The sequence below is a fragment of the Taeniopygia guttata genome, chromosome 8 (genome assembly GCF_048771995.1).
Source record: "Taeniopygia guttata chromosome 8, bTaeGut7.mat, whole genome shotgun sequence".
Taxonomy (NCBI): Eukaryota; Metazoa; Chordata; class Aves; order Passeriformes; family Estrildidae; genus Taeniopygia; species Taeniopygia guttata.
In genome coordinates this window covers 5,731,831-5,756,142 of record NC_133033.1, presented here as the reverse complement: position 1 = coordinate 5,756,142, position 24,312 = coordinate 5,731,831, and the positions used below count along the sequence as shown (strand labels likewise).

Sequence of the window (24,312 nt, the reverse complement as noted above, 5' to 3'; positions counted from 1 at the left end):
TTAGGAAAGTTCAAAGCTTCTTAGCTCACATGTTGGAATACTTTCTTCACTTCACAAGCACCTTAAAATGTAGGGTTATGTAATTGTACTGCAGCATGTGGGGCACTTTGCTCATAAACTTCAGAGAATCAGCAATTCTTGCTGAATTTTTTAAAGCATTTTTCCATTTTATAATTCAAGAAACAATAAAGACTGGTTCATCCCTGCTCAGTTCCAGGGGGCTGCTGTGAAGACTGAGAACTTGCTCTAGGCTATGGCTTCAGAAACAGCTCTGGGGAAATCCCCTTTCATCTTCAGAAGCTTTTAGGAGAGGCTCAAGAAGAGACTTTTCTTTTGGAAAAATACATTGCTGAGTTTTCACTTGAAAGTGTTGTTAAACTGAAGTTTAATATAAATGACCTGAAACAAGTCTCCTTTGCTCACTGAGCAAAAATAATTCTTGGGAGATGGTCAAGGAGCTATCAGAGATCCCAAAGCTACAACATCCACAAAAGCATTTCTGGAAGTATTATTCATTTGTAGTCTTAGAAAAGACAGGGAGCAGACAGTCTTAAGAAAAGAGCCTGGATCACTTCATCCTCTCCTTTCTCCCACGGAGATGGCTGGGAAAAAGTGATAAAAACCCCATTTTAAATAAATGTAAACACTTTCTAAGCTTTTGCAAAAAGAGGGGTGATCTTGAACACAGAGCAGTCAGGACTAACAGGAAAAAAAAAAAAAGAAAATCAACTTTTGCTTCAACAGAGACACCAATGGATGATCTGGAGTAAAACAGTGGGACTTCAGGTCACAAACTGAAACATCTGCAACTTGAAAACCATCTCAGAAAACCTATGGACAATTTCTGCACGGCCCAGTAAGAGCAACAAGGAATAGGACAAAGAGCCACCAGACAAAAACCAGGTTATCTGGCATCCCATCACAGTCCTGGATCACAACTGACCAGGCATGAGGGAATACAGGCCACTCCTACTCTGAATAACTCATTTATGAGCCTGAACTGAGGATGATCTCCCTAAACATTGTTAACATTCATTTTGTGATCCTGCTCCCTGAGATGAGGGGAGTCTCTCAGCAGTGCTCAGAAGTATTGCAAGATCCAATGAATTAAAGTACAAAAACGTAACTCTAGTTCTGCCATCACCTGTCACCTGCTTTCCTGCTGTTCATATTTTGTTGCCACTTCACTTCATTATTCTACAGAATTAGTCCACAGAATATTTAAATTTTCTAGTCCTGATGACTGAAACCAAACTGGGTAACAATCAAAACAATTTGAAGTAAATCACTGCTTTCTCAGTCCCACCAACTCCTTTAACACACTAATCCTCAGCTGATCTGAAACAACTTCACTCAATTTGTGCCTCCCTTCACCCCCAGAGTGGAAGCTACAGAGCTCAGGCACATTTTGAAAGCTCTCAGACATGAGTACCAGACAACTCTTCAGTGCTGGCTTAGAGATTGTGCTCCATGAACTTCAGCTCCAGCACTCTTCAGCTGTTAGCAGAGAAGCAAACTGTGGACTCACCCTTTGTGAAACACTTCAAATTTAATTCCTTTGGAGCGAATTGCGCGCCGGAAGCCTCGGTGGTTCCGGTTGATGTTCAGCTTGAACAGCTGGTTGTACTCTGCAAGTGAAATAAAGCACAGGGGAAGAAAGCTGGGAGTCAAATGGTGTGCAGGGCTCTATTCCATGCACCTGTTCAGAGCTCTTTTATCTCAGTTTGGCCCACAGGAATCCTCCTCAGGAAGGTCATTCAGTCAGGCCCAGGGTGTGTCCATCCCTGTGCCACAGTTCATGTCACCCTCACCTCACAGGGACAGAAACCAAACTGCAGGAAAACCAAGCCTTTGTGAGCTGACAGCAAGGTACTGGAGAGCTAAAACTAGAGAATATAAGTCTTTCAGCAAGTAAACAGGGTTTGTGGCTACGGAAAAAGGTACAAAATATTAAAGAAAAAGCAGAATTAAGGCTGGAATGACTGGGAAAGGGTGTTTTGGATAATATAATTAATACTGGTTTAATTCATGACATAACAGACATCCCAACATTAATATTGGGATGAGGGGGAAGAAATTGCCAATGCACCCGGACTTCACCCCCCAACAAACCCTTTCATAAGAAAGAAGAAAAAAGGTGGCGGGAGGATCTCTGGCCTGGTTCACAGTCTGCCACCAGCCCATACTGTCCAGGGATTCCCAAGGTGCAGCATTTTCCCTGCTGTTCCAGAAAAAAGGACTCACCTGGACAATTGTTATTGTTAATTACAGGTGTTTTACTCTTTTGAGGTTGTTCCTATTAAAAAACAAAAAAAAAACAAACAAAAAAAAAGAAGCAGACATCATATAAAACTGTCAGATATTGCTTGAAAACAGACCAGTGACCATTTTTATTGCCGGCTCTATTTTATGCCTATACCAGAAACATATATTTTAGGGGTTATCTAAATAAGAAGAGTTATGGTATATTCAAGACTAAAATACTTGGATTGCACTGTGGTAACAAGGATAATACTGCAGAAAGAATAAGCCAAAACATTACATTAAATATGAGAGCCATAGATAAGCTACATAGTCACAGTCAATTCAATCCAATCATAATAAGTTACTGACTGGGGCTGTTAAACTCCATGACAAACTGTGCACCTTCCACGACACAGTAATTCTGTTCCTGCTGCATTAGCTGGAATAATAAGCTACACAAGGAATTAATCACAAATCATTCAGGGAATTGCCCTACTATTATTTTCCCTGACAATCAATCTGCCACCAAAATGAATTAACTTTTAACCTAAAGCAGAGTACAAACTAAATCTCTGGGGAATGAACAAGGACAGTGTGGCCTAATTATTGCAGCTACTTTGCAAACTGATTTCAGTTATAAAGGAGAAAGGTGGTATATTTATTTGACTGTTGGCTAAGGAGTAAAGATCTGGCTCTTCTTTAAACAAAGGAAAATAGATTAAAAGGAACTATGCTGATTCTTATTCATTCCCCAGAAAATTTTTCATAGAGACCAGCTCTGGTTTCAGCCACTCTAATTGTGTTACTCCTTCATTAAAGCCTTGAGTCACAAACCTAAACACAAACCTGGTCTGACCATCACCAATTTCCCACAGGTAACTGATTTAATTTTAGTGGAAATAAGGGAGGTAGAAACCTAGGCTCTGCACTCTCCCAGGGCTAAGCATTAGTCCTGCAAGAGCAAGGTCTGGTAGCAGCAAAGCCCCAGGATTTCTACTGACAGTAAAAGAACAGTCAGTCTCAGAAGCCCTTCTAGCTCCCAGGTTTGAGTATTTTTCAGACCAGAGACTGCTTTTAAAGGTGAGAGGAACAGGATGTCACTGGGGAATTCCAATGAAAGAAGTAATAGATATGTGTATACATATTTTTATATACATACACATATATAAATGCACATACACACAAGTGGTAATTAGTAAGGGTGAGAAACTTGCATGGCCCAAGTCCTATCTTCAGATATATTTCCTAATTAAATCATCATTTATTTGATGACAAAGATTAACCCTTTCAATTCATTCCCACAATTTTAAGAGAAGCTCAAATGCAATGCCTTTAAATGCTTGGTTTTTTAAGGAAAGAGGACATAGGGAGATCTAAGGTGGCCCTTGGCAACAACTTTGTGTGCCCTGGTTCTGGGTGTGTTTGCACCCCTGAAAGAAATGAACTTTGACACATTTTGCCAACATTGGAAAGAGCCTGATTGTGCCTTCACGGGGGAGAGGCAGGCATGGCTTAGCACTGACACAGAACCTGCAGGCACTGCCCTGCCAAGGGTAAGGTGTGGAAAGCACCAAGAGGAAGGTGCAAAGCTCAAACCTGCAGCCAACACACTCAGCAGCTCTGCTTCTCAGAAAAATAAATCTGCTTTAAAAGCAGATCCAGGCAGGATGTTTAGAAGTGTTCTCCCTTTCCTTGGAGCCCTCACAAGCTCATGCAGTGGCAGGGGGGACAGACTGAGGGGCAGAAGAGCCATGACACACTCACCGCACTTGGGTACTGAAATTCAAACTTCACAAACGCATCCAAATCTCTTGGTGACACACCTGGGTGAGACAACAACCAGCCAATCCAAACAGCCAGTACAGACATTGTCATTGCATCTGTCATCTTGAGCAGGATTCTCAAGAGCATCCAACTGTTTTACAGTAGGACTCATGACCTGCCTCTTGACAACTGAAAAACACATCCATCAAACCAAAATCCATGGAAAGTTGGCATCCAAGGGAAAACACCTGGGTTTTTTTTATGTTGTTAGTCCTAGGACAGTCTAGCACAGGTGGTTTACAAGTTCCCAGGAACAAGGGGCTAAAAGCAGTTACACTGGCAGGAGCAAACCTATTGAAGAGTCAAACTATACCAAAGTGGTGCAACACATAGGCAAGCGCTTGTAACAAAATAGGAGGCAAGAATGAAACCTTAACTATGACCCAATTATGAGTGAACCAGGAAAATTTAAAGTTCTCTGTCCAGATGGAACTCAGATTCTCTTAATTCACCTTTCTGCTTTTTTTAAAATACTGTTTCAAGGTTTTTTTTTTGGGGGGGGGGGGGATGAGCCCAAAACATGGTTACTTTTTTTAAATGAGTGCTGGCTCCTAAAGTGGCCTTCAAGATAGAGAAATTTAGTTCCCCATTACTTTCCTTACCTACTCAGAGGAAAAAACCCCCATGCCCTTTTGAGTACACACCTGGTGGGGCTGGTAGGTTCATCCCTCTGACAATAAGAAGGTGCATTTCTGTGCTGTTGAGATCAGAAAATATCCTGTGAAAAGACAAAAAAGCACGTTCATCCCACCATCAGCTGATCCACTGCCAGACCAGGATGCCATGGCTATTTGTCAGAGCTTTTTCAGCAGTGCACTCCTACAGAGATCATCTCCACAAAATACAGGAGAGCAAGGGAAGAGCACAAACAGAGCTAAAAATATCTCTGCGGCCAGGAACAAAGCCCAGGAGGCAACAGGACTGAGAGAGAAACACAGAGGAAGGAGGAATGGCTGAAGAAACAAAATATAAGAAAGGAAGCTGGAGGCATTTTAAAAACAAAAGAATCAGCAAGAGAAGATACAGAACAACTCAAGTTTGCTGAAGCCCAAAATTCGCAAAAGACCAGGAAAGTCATTCCAGCCTGAGAAATAATTTTGTTTTTCCACACCTTATCATTTTAAAGGTTCTTTCCTCAAAGTGATGGCTTGGAGGATCCATTCCTTGTGCTCGTGCAAGCTGTAGGATCTCCATATCCTTTTTACAACCTTGTGCCAGTTTCTCAAACCTATAGAAAAAGGCAAAAAAACCCAGTAAAAAACCCACACATGCCGGAAATCAGAGCACAGAGTAATCCTCAGCCAGGGTGGGAGCAATGTGGAGACATCTTTAGGGGGCCAGGCAGACTCAAACCTGAAATACCCACTTTGGGGGATGACTGAAAGCAGGCATAGGGTCTTACCGAGTTGTTTCTGCTACGTTTCCCAGATGCATGAATTGCTTGGAGTACTGCAAACACCTCTGCCAACACAAAAAAACCCAAACAGACTCACTCTGTGATCCTCACACACAGATTCATGACTGGCCCAGTCCTGAGGTTGATGATAATCTACTTTAAGAAAACCAGGCATTTTCCTGAGTCACTCAAGAACATTCACCACCCTATTCTTCAAGTCCAAAGCACAGCATCTGTTTGAGCTGTTCTCCCTACTACTTTTTAATCACCTCATCTGTAGATATGATGTTCATCTTAGGCCTAGTCTTAACATTCAGGTTCTTTTTTCAAACTTGAGTGCTCATATTTAAGAGTGATAATTTGCTAGTCCCAAGCCTTCAAGCACACCCTCTGGGTTTAACTATCCATAGAATCCAACTCTGAAAATTCTCCATTTTAGGACACACAATATCAAAAGAATTTTAAAAGAAAAAAAAAAGACCCCACTGGAACAATGATGGGATTAGAATATTAATAAACCCCACAGAAATGTACAAAAGAAACTCCAGCTTTATATTTCTAGAAAATATAAAATGGTCACCTCATGTTGATCCTTCAGCAATTTTACAAGCTGTGCATAAACTTCATCTGCTTTCTGAGACAGCCTGACATCTTCATGGTGTACAAAGATAAAATCACCCTCATCATCTGTAGGAGGTGATGGCAGCTGCAGCACAAGAACACCACATTTCAGAGCCCTTATAGGGAAAAGTAAGAACTTAGATGTCCATGAATATGAAACAAAGCAGAATATTACCAGTCCTACTAACCTTAGAAATATCAACAGTTTTGCCAGATTTTGCCTGCTCAATCTTTAGGTCAAGGCCCTTGGCTGTTCTGAGATATGTCTTTGCCTGTTCGAGGTTGTTCTCCCTCTTTGCTTTGATGGCTGCCTTCAGGTACTGCTTCTTCCTGTTCTCCAGAAATTCCAGCTGTTCCCTAACTGAAAAACAGTTGCACAGAAACACTCACTCATCTGACACTGCTGATGCCCCCCACACAGGCTTACCCTGTTCAGTTCACAGCCAGGAAAAGATCAGTGAAAGCAGAGATGTCAAATCAGGACATTTCCCTACTGCACTCCACTGTTTCTTGGGCACTTTCAATTTCAAGCATTAAAAAAGAAACAAGCTTCCTTCTAGAACAGCATCCTTCATCAAAAAAACCTCACATAACTTCACAAGTGTCACAAGAGTTATTACAGCCCCTAATTTGCAGGCTTGAAACAGACTCCAGCACAGCTGACTGGTCCAAGGGAGAAGCTGAATCCAAACTTTCAGCTTTCCATGGTAACTTCTAAAAAACAGCAAATATTATGAGCATCCTCTGGAGTAATTTCCTTCCTCTCCCCTGATTTGTTAGAAAAGAACCCCAATAAACCAATGTGCAGGCCCACTCAGATATATCACCTCTGCTTCTTTGTAACCCCTTGTTCTCTTAGCTTCTTATTAATGCTTGAGTCTTTTTCTTTCCTTGCCAAAACATTAAAGACAACCACACCAATAAAATTGCTTTACATTTTACCAGGTTATTGCACCAGTCAACCAGGCAGTTCTACTTCATCCTGAGGGAACTAGCCAGGGCAGAAGGGAAGGAGGATGGGATTACAGTCGAGGTATCAGTGAGAGCCTGAGCACTGCCTGTGTGTGCCCAAACCACACTGTGAGGTGGTGCCTGTCCCTTACTAACTGTACAATTCATCTTGTACACACAACTGCTCAGTGACCTTAGAAAGAGCAGAGATTGACGAAGCCCTGCCTGCACAGCCAGCCTGAGATCCTTGGGTGAAGCACCAGGCAGAGAACTCTGTGTGATGTAGGGAGCTCCATTAGATCAATGAAAAATTCACACTAGCAACCTGTCCCCTTTAATGGGGGTATATGGAGAGTTCAGCTGTGAGCAGAGTTAAACATTATGAATCTTGTTACATCAAAATTAATTAAAAAACCTAATCAGCCTTATAATTATACATGCTGTCTGTGAAATAAAGCTGCATGGCTGGTCTGGGTCTGCCCTCCAGCACACACATATTGAGGCTCCTGTCAGAGGAAATCTATGACACATTCACAGGCTCACACCTAAATTATAGTCTTCACCAAACTAGAGCAAACACCTTGCATGTGGAGCACTGGGAATGGTGATCCCTTCACTTACCAGCTGGAGGGAGATGATCCATTGACTCTGCCTTGTCCAGGGTGGAGGGTGATGCAGCTCGTTTCAGGTGCTCAGGAGAGCTCTCCTGAGCTGCAGCAGATGGAACTGGAGTTGGTTTAACAACCTGGGTTGGCTTCTTGGCAACTGGGGCCTGGGGAAGAGGCTCATTCTAGCAAAACAAAAAGAAATGCATATTAAATGCATAAAATCTCTTCCAGAGTTGAGGCATCTCAAGCATCAACAACCATGGTTATCACTGTATCAGCCTCTGGGTATCCCTTTTGAGGGGAGCATTGCATTACAGATAGTAAATTTTAACTTCTGAAGGTTTATGAGATATGCCAGGCCAACAGGTAGCTGACCTACGCAAGCCATAGATGGAATAAAAAGAATGTTCAACAAGGCAGTGATTTTTAAAAAAGCAGAGGCATGCAGGAAAAATATTATCCAGAAATTCTCTCCATTAAAAGCTGCTCCAATTGAAAGCACAATCAATCAGCAAGCAAATCCAGAGAGAAATAGAAGTCAAACCAAAGTCTAAATGCTGGTACAGCCTGACAAAAAGCAGTAAGAGCTGAACATCCTGGGAAAGAACAAACATAGGAAGCTACTGGGATGCAGGATAAAAGTATGCATTTATGTACTTCAGAAAAATGTAAAGGAGTGGTGAGGATCTCAAGTATTTGCTTTGAAAATAAAATCTACATACAACACAGCTATGAAAGAGCCAAACCCTGCACTCACGGACTCTGTGGTACTGACTGTAGTAATACCTCATCTGTCTCTCCTACTCTATAAAGGAAACTGAAATTACTACTGAGATCCTGTACTCCCTCAGACTTTTGGGGAAATGTATTTCACCTCAGCACCCTTACCTGGAAATCCAATGGCCTCATCTCTGCATGCCACAAGAGGTGGCAATTGAACTTTTACACATCCTACCAGGCAACACTAACCTCCTCCTCTTCATCATTCTCCTCCATGTTTGCCAGCTTGCTGGCACTCTCCAGGACAGCAGCAATTGTGCTGCCACCATCTGTTGCTGCAACACCAGGAAGAGGGGGAAATCCTGTCAAGGAAAGGAACACAGAAGAGAGAGTTGTATAAGCCCTATGGTATGTCTTTGATATTACTTGTTTACTGTGAAGTTGTTTCTATCCAAATACCTATTATCTAATGTATTTTAGTATTCAGTCTAACTAGACTAAGGCCAAGGCCAAAAAGCCTTGCTAGATCAAGTCTGAGTGGTGGCTTAAGATCAGATATCTCACAGCCACCCAGCTAAAGTGGATGATAGTAAAATGATGCAATAACTGAGCAGTTTTCCAAGCTGAGCAACTGGCAGCCAGCCAAGCAACCTCACATCCTCAAGACCTCAGTAGCAGGGATGTCCCCAGAACCAGCAGAGAATTTAGTCTCATTTTTTCCCCTCTCACTGCTGCCTCACTTTAGCAGGCACACAGTCCAGCAGAAAATCAGGGCTACCCCCAGGGTAATAAACAATCCGCTGCTGACAGCTGGGTTGTTACACACTCAGTCTCTGCTGTAAAGGTACTGCAATGCAGAGGTAGCAAACTAAGGCAGAATCAGATGAGTTAAATGAGAAGTGTATGAAGAATAATGCTCTTCATTGTTTTGTTATCCTTTTAAGTATGGGAGGAAGGCTTGATGATGGAAGATAAACTCTCACTGCCACAAGACCAGTTTCGTGTCAGCTTCAGAGAACAGAAATCCAGAGCCACTACAATAAAATGTCTGTTAAGACTTCTCTCATTTAATATATAGGAAGTATTCTAGCTGCCAGTTTCATGAGAAGTGCTAAGAAACAGTGACTAAACTGCTTCTAAACCAAGAGATGGCTGCTATAGCACAAGCTTGAGGTACTCAGGCAGGCAGAACAGAGAATGTTGTGCTGCTGCCCTGTGTGACATTTGATCCATTGCTCAGCAGCATTTGTTTCCAGGGAGTCCATGGCTGGTACTCATCACCAGCCAGATGCCATGAAGGGCATTGCCATCCCAGGATAATTCACTGGTGGTTTCAGTGACTGCCTGATAATTGTATTCAGTGTAAATCACGTGGCCCCTAAATGATGGCTGAAAAACACAGCTGATGTGCAAGGACATGGAGCAGTTCTCCATATTTCCAGAGGTATAAATATGGAGTACCTCACTCTTACAGAAACTGGTATTTACCAAGAAAGGGACCACATTCTGCTAAAAGGGATGCTAAACTGCCTTTCAGGGACAGATTCAAAGCAGGAAGCCTTCAAAGCCACACATGACCTGACAGAGCTGACAGTGCCTACTCTACTACCACTGCAGTGCTTGCCATTGCCACATTTGACATGACAAAAACACCACAAGGTCCTCTCTGTCCTCTAACTTACAATCCAGGCACTGCTTTGCAGTGCTGAGTGTATCCTTCAGAAGAACACATCAAGACCAAGATAAAAGGAAAGATGTTTCTAGAGGAGAAATGGTATCATGCAAATGAGAGGCAGAGCATTCACAGATGACCTTGCCCAAACTTCTGCAGACACAGCACTCAGTGCTCTGAAGAAGATAAAGAGGACACAGTGTCTCAAGAAACAGGCTCAGCTGCTGCCTCTGCCACTGTCTCAGTGTGACCATGGGCATAATTTGCTTCATCTCTGCAGATTCTTTTAACAGCCAGGAGAGCTGCAATACTGATTTGATGTTACAAGGTGTTACAAGGGGATATTAATTAGATATCAAACTCTCAGGCTCCTGATAGGAATCGGCAAAATAGGGCACGATCAGGAAAATGTTTTCACTTCTAAAAGCCTCTTTCCAGCAAAACTAAGAAACCAGTATAACCCAATTTTAGTCTTTCCTCTAGGAGGGCTGACACAGAAGATAGACAAGTAACATTTTTAGCACCTGCCTATGGTGAAGCTGTTGAACTTTTCAAATAGTGCCAGTTTTAAATTCCCACACTGTCAATCAGGCTACCAATATGCAGGAATATTCACTAGTGTCAGTGTTTGGGAGCATATTAAGAAAAAAATTGCATAATACTATCAAACAGCAGGGCCAGCTACCCCCTGAGAAAAAGGAGGAGCTGCTCCACAGGATGAACAGGCAATACCTGCATAGCCTCTTCAAAGCCTAGCAGGTGCACAAAAGTGGGTATTAGGACGTTTTACATTGACACTTACCAGGAGGAACAGGTAGCTCAGAAAAATTCACTTTTCTCCCTGCCTTATGGGCTCTTATGGCATCTTGGTATTGCTGCAATCAAAGGCACTCAGTAAGACACAAAATAGAGCTGACTGTGAATTAGCAATCATCTGTATTTAACCAGCACAAACACTGCACAAGACTCAGTATTTTACTACAGTATGTGCATTGTCTCTATTTCTTCCTCCGAATGCTTTCCAGCTTCCCCACTGGACTTCTTTTCAAACAGACAGACAATACACAAATTATTTCAGCCTCGAAAAAGTCAGCAAGAGAACTAATTCAAATGGCTTTGCTGGGTGCAAAGAGCCACACTTTAGTTTTACCTTGGCTATCCTGTCGTGCATCCTGCCCTTGCGATCGTCCCCGCTGGCTTTAGCCTGAGCTGCTGCTGCCCTGTACTTCTCCAGCCGCTGCTGCAGCGCTTCCAGCACCGTCCTGGGCTGCTGCAGGGACTCTGCAAACCACACAGACAATTAAATGCCACATCATGAAGATTTCAAAACACACAGGCTGCCTGTCTCCTCCCCTTCCTCACAGAACATCACTGGAAAGTGTCACTATGAACACTGCTGCTATAAAGAAGGTTTATTAACTTTTACTTCCATCACTGATCCAGAACAGAAGTAGACTGGATCAGCAGCAAACAATAGTCAGGAACATTAGCCAGTTTACTCACTCCTGCTGCAGTTCAGTGGGAGAGGTCAGACCTTACAAGTGCTTCCCAGCTGTGCTATTTTCATGACTTACTAGAGAAATGCAAAAGTCCTACCTGAAGGTTCTTGTGTCTGAGGTTCAGGTGTTGCAAGATCCTGGGAACTTCCCACCCGAGGTGGTACTTTTTGCTTGGATGCATCTTGTACATGTCCTAAGCTTTCAAGATCTGCAAAGCAGGGAAAGCAGGAAGTTTCACATCATGTTCCACACACAGCAATTACTGCTGCATGTCATTCAGAAAACCTTTAATTCGATCATATCATCTTCCTGAAAGCTTTCTGGCTTCCAAACAGTACCTCCACGGCTAGCTAAGTCTAAGGTTCCCACTATCCCCAGAACATGCTTTATAAGAGAAAATCTCAAATGCTGATTTACTTTTGGTTAGGGCTGCTTGAGAGGAAAAAAAAAAGTAAAAGTAGTTCAAGTATTCCAAGAATTCTCGCCCCAAAATATAACTTGGTATCTTGGCAGATGGAAAGAGTGAACAAGTCTGCTAATTGACTAAAATATTCTAGTAACAAAAGATGTGCTGGAAAAGGGAAGAGGCTCATATAATCTATTCAGAAATTCCAGCTTCTGGTATTGTATAACAGAAAACTACAACACTATTTGCTGCAAAAATCTTGCACGTTTTAAGGCAAGGTTATGCCCTGGGTGAGGTTCCTCTGCAATGCCATTTAGTGATCGGTAACTTGAGTCATGTCTCTCATGATTTCCTGAAAAAATCTGTCATTAAGTGTCTTAGAATAAAATAATCTACTACAGTAAATTGGTTAAAAGACTGGGCCACAAAGACCAAGCATTAATTATTGGTAGGGATACTGCATCTACTTAAAAAAACCACCAAACTCTCTCTTACTAGGACTGAGGTATCTTTATATTGATAACTTGCTTTAAAAATTAGACTTTAGTGCACTGCAATCTGTTTGTTAATCTGAACATTACAAATTTTAGTTGAAGCACATAACACCATCAAATATTACAGTAAATTTTAAGAATGTGCCATTATCCTTCTTCTCCTTCCACTTCAAATACTGGCTGCTATTATCTACACTTATAAAACCCAGAATGTGAGACATCAACACTTGCTTGAACTTGTAATTCACAGAGAGTAACTGCAATGTAAGTAATGATACCTCATTTCTGTTCATTGGTCTTGATTAGGCTGTGAACATGCAGTGAGCCTCAGTCCTAAACAATCTCCAGTTCTTTTAACAGCTTTGCAACCAAATGCAGAATCATTCAATTACAGCAGAGACTTCTGAAAGGGTTTCCTGAAGACAAGCCTTACCCTGAGGAGATGGAGGCATATTCTGGAGGTCTACTGGCTGCCCACTGTCCAAAGCTTCCAACACCACATTAAATTTCTAACACAGAAAAAAACAAAAGGTTTATTCTGGTTTGTCCAAGACCTGCCAGCTGCCACATTAAGTATGTGACATTTAATGCATGTGGGTACAGCACAGGGTTATGTTCAACATTTGGGATTTCTTGAGTGCATACCTTGCCTGTCTTCATGTATTCCTTTGCTTTCTCCAGGTCCCCTTGCTGCTTGGCTTTTAGAGCTGCTAATTTATATTCCTTCTGCCTCATAAGTAGGATTGCTCGTGTGCTGCTGTGCTGGGGATCTGGGAGAATGAGACAATGCTGAGACTGACACAGAGCATGCACGATTTTTATCCCTTGCTACATCCAGCTATGCAAACCCACATTTGTCTGTTTTTGCTGTAAGCCATCTTACAAATATCCTTTTTCCTCCAGTCTCCAGAAGTCCCATCTAACATAACAACTCCGTTCTTCCCAATTGAAAGAAAAATATTAGGTCTTTCAGTCAGTACCTCAAGACTCTTTTAAGGCTGGAATTCCACATGCCAAATAATGAAGGAGGAACTGAGGCACTAGAGAAGTTAAGGATACTGATCCAGTGCACAGAAGAGCTCTAAAACAATAACTGACTCCACTGCCAGAAACTCAGCATTCTATGGACAGCTCTGAGACATTCAGCACAAATTCCAACTAAGCAGTGCTTTGCTACACACACCACAAACATCAGGGAAGATGCAACATTAAATCAGGGCTGCAACTGCTTCTCCTCTCAGATCAGAGTACCTGTTTCCACAGTAGGATCAGCAGCAGCACGACCTTGCAGAGACTCTGATTCCAAATGCTCCCTTGCCTCAGGAGAAGCCTTCTGCTCATCACCTGCAGCAGAGTCAGCTTTATTCTCTGGTGAATCTCCCGAATTCTCCAGCTCCACTCCCATGGCTTGAGGTACATAAGAAGAACTCTTTCCTGTTGCAACAGGAGGTGGCATTTCTTCTTCATTGATTTTTTTGCCTTTCTTCACTGCAGCCAGCATGGTCTCCAGTGTCTGGCACAGAAGGAACAACAGAGTCAAGGGGCATTTTCATCAAACATGTTACTACCATAAAATAATTGAAAGACAAATTCATTCCCTTATACATGACAGGCTCTGTCACACACACCAACACAGTGGTGCAGCACAGTGCAAAGGCCTTGTTGCTCAAACCAGATAATTGCAGGTACCTCAGCACCCAGAATTATCCACTCAGCTTTGTCACAGAAAGTCACCAAGGAAGCCATTTATACCAACTGTAGATGGATTTTGTGTGTCTTTAAAATGTAATAAAATATGCTATTCTGAAATGTCACTGCCTAAATGGATCCAAGGATGGAAGGGGTCTGCAAACCTATTTAATGCAATGACAAAAACCATTACATACTAATAAAGGAAATGGAGCTTCAGCTCATCACCTAGGGTAAGGAGCTCTCACCATCTTTAACTTGGGTTAATTGCTGCTCACTTTTATAAAATGCCTCCTCCTCCCCAAGTACTACCTTCCTCAGTATTTTTATTTTTTAAATTTAATTTGAGGTTCAGACAAAAGACCACCATGCACTTCAAGTCAAAACAAAAGTTTTACTTCTTTAATCTTCCAAAGAAACTGAAATGGAAGCACAGAAAGACAACAACAATAAAATCTCAGTGCCAGAATCACTGTTATTTTTTTAGCCATTGTTTGACCTATTGAGTAACAGTGGCAGAGACACTTTGAAATGACTGCATGTGAGACTGGGGCTCAGACCAGCACCCCACAGGCAGCTCCCTCTTCTCCACACAGGGGTGACAAACTGAAATTAAAGTTCACAGTTCCAACAACTACATATAAGAGAAAACTCATTTGTTGACATGTAATTTTGATAATTCAGTAGCTGTGACCTGTGAAGTGAGATCTGGTCTATTATCCTCAGTTACACTGCTTAGGCACAGGGAAACTCCCTACCCTGAAAAATAAAGGAAGTGGCACAGTGCACTAAGCTCATGACTGGATGGAATAGCTGGTTTGCCCATTCCTGTGTCTCTCAGAAAGGCCAGGTGGTTTTGTGTACATTCCTGTCAGGGCTGGCAGGCAGTGGACACACAGAGACATCTTTCTTGTGCTTTTTCTTCCCCGAGTTTGGCCTCAATTGTCCCCTTTGTATCCCAAGACACCTGGAAGCCAGCGAGCCATTACATCCTGCCTCAGTGCACAGCCCTGAGCTGTACAGCTTTGCTGCTGCCTGAGGTGATGCAGGAGAGCTGCTGAAAGCAACGAGGAGAGAAAGGCCCTGCCCAGCAGTGAACAAGCACTGCAGCTCACTGCAAGCACGCCACCTGCCTGGAACCACGAGAGACTGGAGAGACTGCTCTTTGCTGCAGCTCTTAATTGCCTTCCTCAAAAATCCTGCTCTATTCCTTTTCAAGCACAGCCAACACACTCAGGGAAAGGCACCACCTCCCTTTGTCTGACAGAAGTGAGTGGTAGGAAAGGCAACAGGGATGAACTGCAAGGTGCATGTGCTAGGAAAACTCCTAAACTTCGCTTTAAGGTAAAACTGAGCAGTCACCACAGGTCAAATTCAGATCCAGGCAGGTGGGTTTAACTTCAGCATGTAACCATAAACCCTGCCTCCAGCTACCATCTGCCACATTCACAACAGAAGCAAAGCTCAAAAGGCAGCAGAAGCCACACCTTATCTGTGTGTCTGCTGTATCAGGTGGGTAGTCAGTAACAACAATTGTTTTTGAAGTAACACCAGGCAGCACACGAAAATTTCACTGCCTTGTCAACAAACTCACCCAGCTGGGAAGACCACACCTCAGAGAGCTGACTCTGCCTCACCCTCACTCACATCCTGGTGATCCCAACTCACCTTCAGGCCCCTCTCGTACCGCCGTATTTTGGCGCTCTCCCCCGACTCCCTGGCGTTAGAAATCGCGGTCCTGTAGTCAGCAATTCTGCCCTCAAGCGTCTGTTGTAGCTCACTGGTAACAGCAGGAAGTGAGGAGGTCTCAGAAGAAACAATAAAACAAATCAAGAAAACTTATTTCATCCAGCCAGACGAGTTTTCCCACTGCACTGAAAAGCAAACACTCCTCTTCTACACACACACCCTGCTGTGAAGCGAGTGCAGGCAGGAACAGCCCCTAAAACAGAGCAGCGTTTGTGCTGTGCTGACAGGCCCTGCATCCACCTCTGGGCTCTCTCAAAAGCCTCACAGAGAAGAACGGGTGGGGAGACTTGGGAAACTCTCACTCACAGAGTAATTGGAGCCATGTGGTCAGTGAGTAGGTGAGGAGAACACTAAAGCCTCTCAAACCCCACACAACAGAGGGTGAGAAGAGGTATTTTGGCACAAATCTTGACTTATTCTTTTCTTATTTTTAAACCATGCTAGTTTGCTCCCTTCTGGGCTTCAACCTGGTTTTACAACAAGAGCTCTTTTTCCTCCTCCTACAGCCTGGAATTAGTTCAGTGACAAAAGCAGCCTAAGCAAAGTCATGAGCAGCTACTTACAAACTCTCCACAGTCACAGAGACCCTGCAGATGGCTCCTGATGTAATTATTGCCATTATCTCTATAGAAACCTCTCAATCCCATTTGCTAATGGGCCCAGTGTACAAGGCACTGGAATCTGTAGCACACAACAGAAACATACCGTGACTGAATAAAGGATTTCACTGCATGAAGACTGACAAGTTAAGCTGAGACAAATAATGCTACTGAGAAAAAAAATCCAAAACTATTGAGTTATATCATGTCTCACAATTTCAGCACACTGCTCACTACTCTTAGGGAGAAGATACCTACTCTGGAAGCCTGCACTGCAGTATGCATGCTCCTAAGTATAATGAGGGACAAGACATGCTTGTCTCCAATTGTTTACCTTTTCAGTTCTATGCTAACATCAGAATTTATCCTTGGAACAAAGCAAAAGGATCACCTACACCCATACAACACTGCTTTCCCTGAGGAAACAAGAATAGTGTAGGTTTTTCTTCCTTAGAAGACAAGACCTCCCCAGATTCTTGACAATGACCCTCATACAAGCCACGTGACAACAGTGATTCAACAAAACTGTCAGAAACATGATACTTATTCCTACCTGTGATTGCAGTTCAGGTTGTTCAGCTTCTGGTTCAGTTGGGGATGGCTCTGTTGCTGTCATTTCATCCTCACAGCTTCCTGCCTCACCTTCTTCCCCCAGAACTTCTTGCAACTCTGCCTAAGGTAAAAGTAACAGCCAACAAAAGGCTTTTCCTCAAAATTTTCTCTGTCCTCAAAATACAAAAATAAAATCAAGTCTAAAGTGCCAAAAGCTTTGGACAGATCTTGAACCCAAGTGAAGAGTCTGAATATCTTTTATTCCAGTCTTTATTAAATTCAATTTTATTTTTTATTATGTAATTTAAACTGGTTCCAGATACCACTGAAAAGCCACACTTCAGCCCCAGGATCACCACACAAGTTCGTGGCTAGATATCTGAAGCTGGAGAAGTTCAGAGAAGTACTTTTACAAAGATTATGCAAACCTAAATTTCAAATTTCCAAAAAGCCTCTACTAGCAATGGCAATCAAAACCACTGCTTAACACTCCTTCCCTAAACCCTGTCAGTTAGATGAGTCATTGAAACAACAAAGACTTTCTGGAGGTGTTCTCTCAGGCCAAGCACTGCTTGAAGCAGTAGCAAAATGGTGGCAGACATCACTTTAAGGAGACAGTCCCTGGCTGTCCTTCATCAGCTGACAGCGAATGGGATTCCTGCTCTTCCCTCAATTCTCTAAGACTCTCACACATATAAATGTTAAGAAACTCTCTTACTCTGCTGTGCAGGGGGATGGATCCTGCAAAGACTTGCATCTAATGGTGCTTTTGCAATATTTTAGCTTATTACCACAAAGTTAACAGACATTTTTGCTAAATGCAGTTCTGTTAAAAAAAAAAAAAACAAACACCATACTACAACTCTTTGGTAACAGTTATGCATACCAACAGGTCTGTATCTTTCTCCAAGTCTTCATCATCTGCATCTTCCTCTTCATGCAGGTCCTTCATACACTCTGCAGCCATCTTTTCAATATGATCCATGGGCAGAGGAGCTGTAAAAGGAAATCCCAAGGAGCCATAAAACCTAAGGAATAGTTAGGTACTCACTGGGTATAAATCCTGATGGAGCTGCTACCAGCTGAAAGAAAGCAGTGCCTTCCCCTCTTGTGCCCCCTTTATTGCACAGTGTCATGGGTAACTGAGAGTATATTGATGGATAAAGGGCAAAGACTGGGAAGTGAGCACCCAGGAAAAGCAGCACTGGTGTTTCTGCTACAACAATCGAGGCAGGCAGTAAGGCACTTGCACATTTTCTGCACTGCTGTCTCGTGATGATGAGATTCAGCCTTTTCCAAATTTTTCTTGGCTCCTTCATTTTGCAATTTTGCTTCTGGTCTTCATGCTGAAAACTCTACTGAACTCCTCATTGCTGAGTTCTTATCTGAGCTTCATCCTGTGCCAACCACATCTTCCTGAACTGTCAACTTCCTCCACGTGCTCTCCAAGGCGAGGCTGCTTGCCCACAAATCCCAAGGTCCACATAAATGCCTCTGATACTTCCCTATGCAGATGCATGACTGACTCACCAGTGGCAGTAACAGCTGCAGAAAATACAGATCTCCAGAACAGAGCTTTACAGTCAATTTAAATGGATCCCATTCACTCCCTGCATTTGCTGAATCAGCAGAAAATTAACCCAGGTACAAAACTGTTTCTGTTCAAATAATCTAATAACCCCATCGGTGCTTCAGTATTTGTATCAAGCACGTTGCTTTTAAGTTTGACCCTTAGCAAAACTTGGACTGCAGGCCATATCCAAAGGCTGTCCAGAAAACTGCAGTAGAGGCAAAAATCCTAATCAAGCCTCCTCAGATGGTTTTTCAGCTCTAATCCCGTGCAGCAAGATGAGGCCACAATTTCAAACACGTGAGTGGCTGCCCAGCTGGCACTTATCAGAGACAGCAGGGATCTCTGTCCTTAAGATGTTCCAGCAGTGCAGCTTCTGCTGGAGGAGGAGGCCATTCCCCCACACCCATCACAGCTCTAGGATGTAATCCAGGAGGGAACTACTGCACCTAGTGCTCAGCCAAGAACCAAACACATGAGTTGCACTGGATCCCTTTTTTCTGTCCTGTCCCAGACAGGATCTGATTCTCCCCAGTCCTCACTGTAGCTCCTCCTTCCCAGGCAGTGGCCTGCCTGCATCCTGCCCCCACCACTGCACTGGGCTAGGTCTCAGCATTAGTATATTTATTGTCCCCAGTGCCAGCTGCTCATCCTCCATGAGTTTCTAACCCACACACTTCCAATTCTAACAGGAAAATAGAATAGCTGCACATTACTTTAGAAAACCCTTTTTTAACCACACATTTAGAAGCCACAATAAATGTTAGGCATAGTAAATGTTAATTTTGCACTGCCTGGAGTTTTATGAATAAAAAGACCAAAACAACAAAATAAGCAACATGAGGGTGAGAGGGATGTCAGCTCTTGAAAAGCTGACAACAATTCAAGAGCTCTTGATAGACAGATTCACCTTCAAAACATCCTGCAGGTTTTAGCAGTAACCTATGTCCAATGGCAGAAGTTCTGCTATAATGCCTATTTGCACAATTGTTTTTATTAGCTTTAAGAGTTTACTAAAATTTTGAAATGCAGAGATGATTTAGAATTTAGTTTCAGATACAAGCTTGTCCTTTGTCTGTCATCAGTCACCATGTTTATAGAGTTGTCTTGCCTAAACATTTCAAAATTCTTCATTTCCCTGCTGCTCTGTGTGAAGCCCCTTAAAATATTACATGGAAATTAGTGCAGAGCTGCAAATAAGGCTGTAGGTGCACTTATCCCTTCCCTCCTGCACCTGCTCACACACCTGTAGGTCCCATTTTCCTTTTCCCACCTCAAGCACTGGCTGCCACCCCAGCTCTCAGACAGGCAGGGAGCAAACCTGGTTCAGCTGAAAAGCTCCCACAAGAACCCAGTTTATTTTGGCAGAGGAGCTCCTGAAGCAGCTCACCCTGCAGCTCCACAAACACGGATGTGCTCAGAGGCAGAGCATGCTCACTGAGTGTCCCTCACAGCAGCAGCAGCCTTGGTTTATGGCAGATTACAGCCAGCCTGGAAACCACTGCAGAGCTGCTTGCAAACACCACCAGACAAAATTAACAGATGCTTCAAGTATTAAGAATGGTAATAGCCCACTCCAAGAGACACTCTAACCTGCATAACACAAGCTACAGGATTCTCCAAGTAATTGCATCAGTATTTGCCTCTGAAAATGGGATTCAGTTTTGGTTACAGACTTCAAGTAACTAAAAATATAATGCTCATTATGTAAATTCATCATTCAAACAAAAACAGAAGACCAACCACATGACAAACAACCCACCCTCCACACGAAACATAGTTTCCCCATTAAAATCATCTAGCGCCTACTACACCTTTTTTATGACTTCATATGCTAAAAAAGCATATCTTAATTTAATCATTAAATAGGCCAACCACCAGAGATCTTTTTCTTACAAGAGCATCAATAACAACAAAAAAAACTTTTACATTGTTTGTGGAGTAACAAATTACGCTGTTTAAAGTAAAGCAAAGAGCAGTTGCAAATTCAGCTTCTACTAGTGATAAAAAAAAACATTTTAAACAAATGTAAAGATTTTTTAGATAAATTTAACAAAGTTAAATTAAATTCAGATACTTTAACTTACTTTTCACCTTTGGTTTTGGTTTTCCTTCTTTCACTTTTGCTCCTGTGATAGCAGCAAGCTCTGCTTCGAGGTCCCCATCATCCTCAGCTTCCTCTGCACCCAGCAGCATCTCTTCAGGATTGAAATCCACAAACAGCCCCAGCTGGAGCCAAGGGAAAATAACAACAGAAAATAATAAAATACCCTACAGTTAGAACAAAGATGACACTCAAAAACATCACACTGCATGGATTATTTAAACATTTTCATGCATTCTGAATCCGGTTCATTTTTTTTTTTACAGCCCACTATCATATCACTTCTATTACCACAACAATGCATACCAGGCACCCGTAACTGGTGTAAGGTTTATAAATCTTAATACCTCACAAGTACTCCCTTTAAAACTCTACACAAACCATTTCTTAAAATCAATCCTGTTTAACAGTCTGACATAACAAGGCAGAGTAAAATGTTTGTTTTACTGAACCTCATGGAGCAGATAGCATCAGGGAAGTTCAGGGCAGTGCCTCTAACAGCTAAGCTAAAAAATATTCACTCATGGTTCACACACAACAGGTCTGACATATGCACACTGCAGAGACTTCACCCTTATCTCTTGAAGAAGCTACATTTATAAACACAGAACTGTTCTGTCTTCTTCTTACATCAGTTTCTAAATCCCATAGAAACAAACACAGCCATTAAAACCCAGCAATGCCCACACTGCACTGGAGAAAACCATCAGAACTGGCTGGCACAGATCATCAGCTGAGAGATAAAATCTCAGGGAATAGCATTAATAACAGTAATCAGGATATGAGAGTAGGGGTTATCACTCTCTTGTGGCAAAACATTCCAAAGTACATCAAAGGAGTCTCTGGGGTCTTAGTCCAAAAGGTATTATTTTAAAATACCATTTCATCACTGTTTTTGTGTTTCTGGTTAAAATACTAACTGCCCCAGAAAAAAAAAATATCTTAAGTGTGCTAAGTTTTTTTATAAACATGAATGAACAAAATTAGATTAAACCCGTGAAGGAAGTGAAGCTTTCCCCAGACTTTTCCAAAGCACAAGCCCTTATTGATCCCTACATGGCCAAGAAGGCAGCACTTCAGCTTCTCTCCTGCACAGGAAAAAACATCAGCCGTCCTTATTCTGAGGGTCAGCAATCTCCTTCTGTCTTGAGCATCTGAAGTGCTGCAAGAAGCTGCTTGTCAGTTTATAAATTAATGTCAGTAATAGTTTTGGGTTTTTTTAAACCAGTAGGAATCAAAGTGCTGGTGGCTACTGCCCTGAAAATTTCTGTGTCCCTCTCTGGACCATTTTATAATCCCAAAGCAGAATGTGAAACACATAGCTGAGAAACACTGGTTCCAAGGACCAGCAACAGCACTCAAAATCAGCAGCAGTTTCTTTCCTAGCTCTGATCCTGCCCTTGACATTCCATAAGGCACTGGGCAGATCTGTCAGCCACCCTCTGTCTTATCCATCTCCCAGCTGTAAAGCAAAACAAAAGTATTTGCACACTTGGCTAGAACAGAAGGAAGGTGAGGACAAGATTTAAACAGGAAATATTTACAATGGTGATCTAAAGATTCAAGTTCTATGGAACACACATAGGCCTTTATCAATGTGCAGAACACATCAGCAGCACACAGGACCTGTTCATTACCACACTGCAAGAGTGGACAGTGAAGCAACTGCAGCAACCACGGAAGTCCAGAACACAACTCAGCAGTTCTAGCTCCAAGTCCCAACCCATTCAATAAAGAACATTTCCAATTACATTAGCAGTACTGAAGCAATGTTTAATAAAATGGAAAAATTAAGTTATAAAAAGTTTGCAGTTGATACACTACACAACAAAAACCTATTTTAAATTAAATTAATTTGAAAGAAAACAAGCCATTTGTTTCAAGAAGCACTCATCCGTTCTGTAAGGCAGGCTGAATAATTAATTGTATTGAGTTAGAAATTAGTAAAATCTATTAATCAGATCCTTGAATTACACTCTGTCTTTTCAGAGAGAGGTTTATGTTTTTTTCCCAGAAGGAGGAAAGATATTTTCACCTTTTATCTTCTCCCCTGCTCAGATGAACTGAGTTATACACTATCTCTCTTACTCAGAAATGCAAACTTTCACACTGGAGCCACAGTGACATAACAGCATTATGCCCTCAGTATGAGAACCCTGGTTCCTAAGAAATCACCAAAAGAGAACATGTTAGCTATTTTCTCTGTTCTAATAGCCCATTACAATCCCTTTTCACATTTCTCTATATTCTTACCACTTATTCCACCTGTTACTTGCCTCTATTCTACCTTCAAAGGTTTCTGAAATTCCATTCTGGTTCTAACATATTCTTTAACTCTAACTATACTAATTTCCCGTCAGTTTTCTACCCAGAATTTTGCCTTGACTGTGTTTCTAATTTTGACACTGTCGCCTGACTTTCTACACCTGCCAACCATGACTAATTATTGTTTCTCTCCACAAGACTTCTGAAACTCCTTCAAAAGGTAGATAAGTATGGAAAAAAAACTTCAACACATAGGCACAGCTAAACTCACTTTTATCGACAGGAAAGGGGCATATCAGTCTATCTGTTACACGAAAAAATGACTATACAAAGGGAAATTAAAATTAACTGTCTCTTGTTAAGTACCTTAATATTCTCCCATATATGTCCCTTAATTTGTTACCCTATATTCTGCTGTTCTTGTTTCTGTTTTCTTAGAGATGTAAGGAAAACCTCCACAGGGTCACTGAAGTTATTATTAAATCTCAACACAGCTCGGCTAAGAAAATACTGTAAGCATGAGTCATGAGGTCTCATGCAAAGATTACAGCATTACAACACCGTGCCTTCCCTGCAAGACCTCCACAGCTGCCTATCAGATATTTACTTGAAGAAGAATGCATTGAAGAAGGAAGGAAAACAGGCACCACACAATCTAATTTTTTCCACGATCCTGCAATGCTATTACCACATGGGAGCTGCTGCAGGAAAACAGCAGCGAGAGGTCTGAAGGAGACTATCCCGAGGAGCAGTGGGAGTGGGAGCTTTCCCTGCCTGCTCTGCAACCACATCTCCCTGGCCCTCTGCCCTCCTTACCTGCTTCGCAACTGCAGCTCCCTGGCCCTTTGCCTGAGGGCTCTTTTTAGGTCTTCTGCCGAGCATGTTGGTTCATGAATTTCAGAGGGCTGTGTCTCTGTAGGACTGAGAGCACACGGAACTTACAGTCAGTGCCCTGCCTGTGCTCAGGCAAAGCCCGCCGGACGGAGGCGACCCCGCCGCTTGCCGCGGCTCTCCCTCAGAGCGCTGCCCCGCCGTGAGGGCAGCGGGGGCAGCGCCGCGGGGCGCGCTCCGCGGGGCCCAGGAGCCCGGCCCGGCCGCACCCGCGCTCCGCCCGGGCAGCTCGGCGGGTCCCGGCGGGCAGGGCCGGCTGCGAGCGCTCGCCGGCCGGCGCAGGGAGGGACCGCGGGGGCGATGGGCCGGGAGCTGCAGGAAGAACCGCGGAGGGACCGCCCGGAGAGAGCCCGGCCCCGGCTCACCTCGGCTCCCGCCCGCGCGGCCGCAGCTTCGCCCGGCGCGGCTCAGGGTGGGCCCGCCCGCGGCGGCTGCGCGGCTGCGCGGAGGGGCGGGCC

The 24,312-nt window shown here is 43.0% G+C and overlaps 1 protein-coding gene across 1 annotated transcript in view; it reads right to left on the bottom strand.

The window, feature by feature from the left end:
- The window catches only part of CC2D1B (coiled-coil and C2 domain containing 1B), a 27,986-nt gene extending 3,674 nt beyond the window's left edge, over positions 1–24,312 (bottom strand). The window contains exons 1-22 of the mRNA XM_012575343.5: positions 24,220–24,312; positions 23,780–23,884; positions 20,682–20,823; positions 17,911–18,020; positions 17,026–17,145; positions 15,793–15,930; positions 13,687–13,948; positions 13,081–13,205; positions 12,869–12,944; positions 11,633–11,743; positions 11,187–11,317; positions 10,839–10,911; positions 8,614–8,726; positions 7,658–7,826; positions 6,274–6,446; positions 6,045–6,170; positions 5,471–5,529; positions 5,180–5,296; positions 4,713–4,786; positions 4,009–4,067; positions 2,245–2,296; positions 1,529–1,628 (exon numbers count right to left, since the gene is read on the bottom strand). Of these exons, the coding sequence (XP_012430797.5) occupies positions 1,529–1,628; positions 2,245–2,296; positions 4,009–4,067; positions 4,713–4,786; positions 5,180–5,296; positions 5,471–5,529; positions 6,045–6,170; positions 6,274–6,446; positions 7,658–7,826; positions 8,614–8,726; positions 10,839–10,911; positions 11,187–11,317; positions 11,633–11,743; positions 12,869–12,944; positions 13,081–13,205; positions 13,687–13,948; positions 15,793–15,930; positions 17,026–17,145; positions 17,911–18,020; positions 20,682–20,823; positions 23,780–23,845 (2,396 nt within the window). The 5' untranslated portion in view covers positions 23,846–23,884; positions 24,220–24,312. The remainder of the gene's footprint in view (positions 1–1,528; positions 1,629–2,244; positions 2,297–4,008; positions 4,068–4,712; positions 4,787–5,179; positions 5,297–5,470; positions 5,530–6,044; positions 6,171–6,273; positions 6,447–7,657; positions 7,827–8,613; positions 8,727–10,838; positions 10,912–11,186; positions 11,318–11,632; positions 11,744–12,868; positions 12,945–13,080; positions 13,206–13,686; positions 13,949–15,792; positions 15,931–17,025; positions 17,146–17,910; positions 18,021–20,681; positions 20,824–23,779; positions 23,885–24,219) is intronic.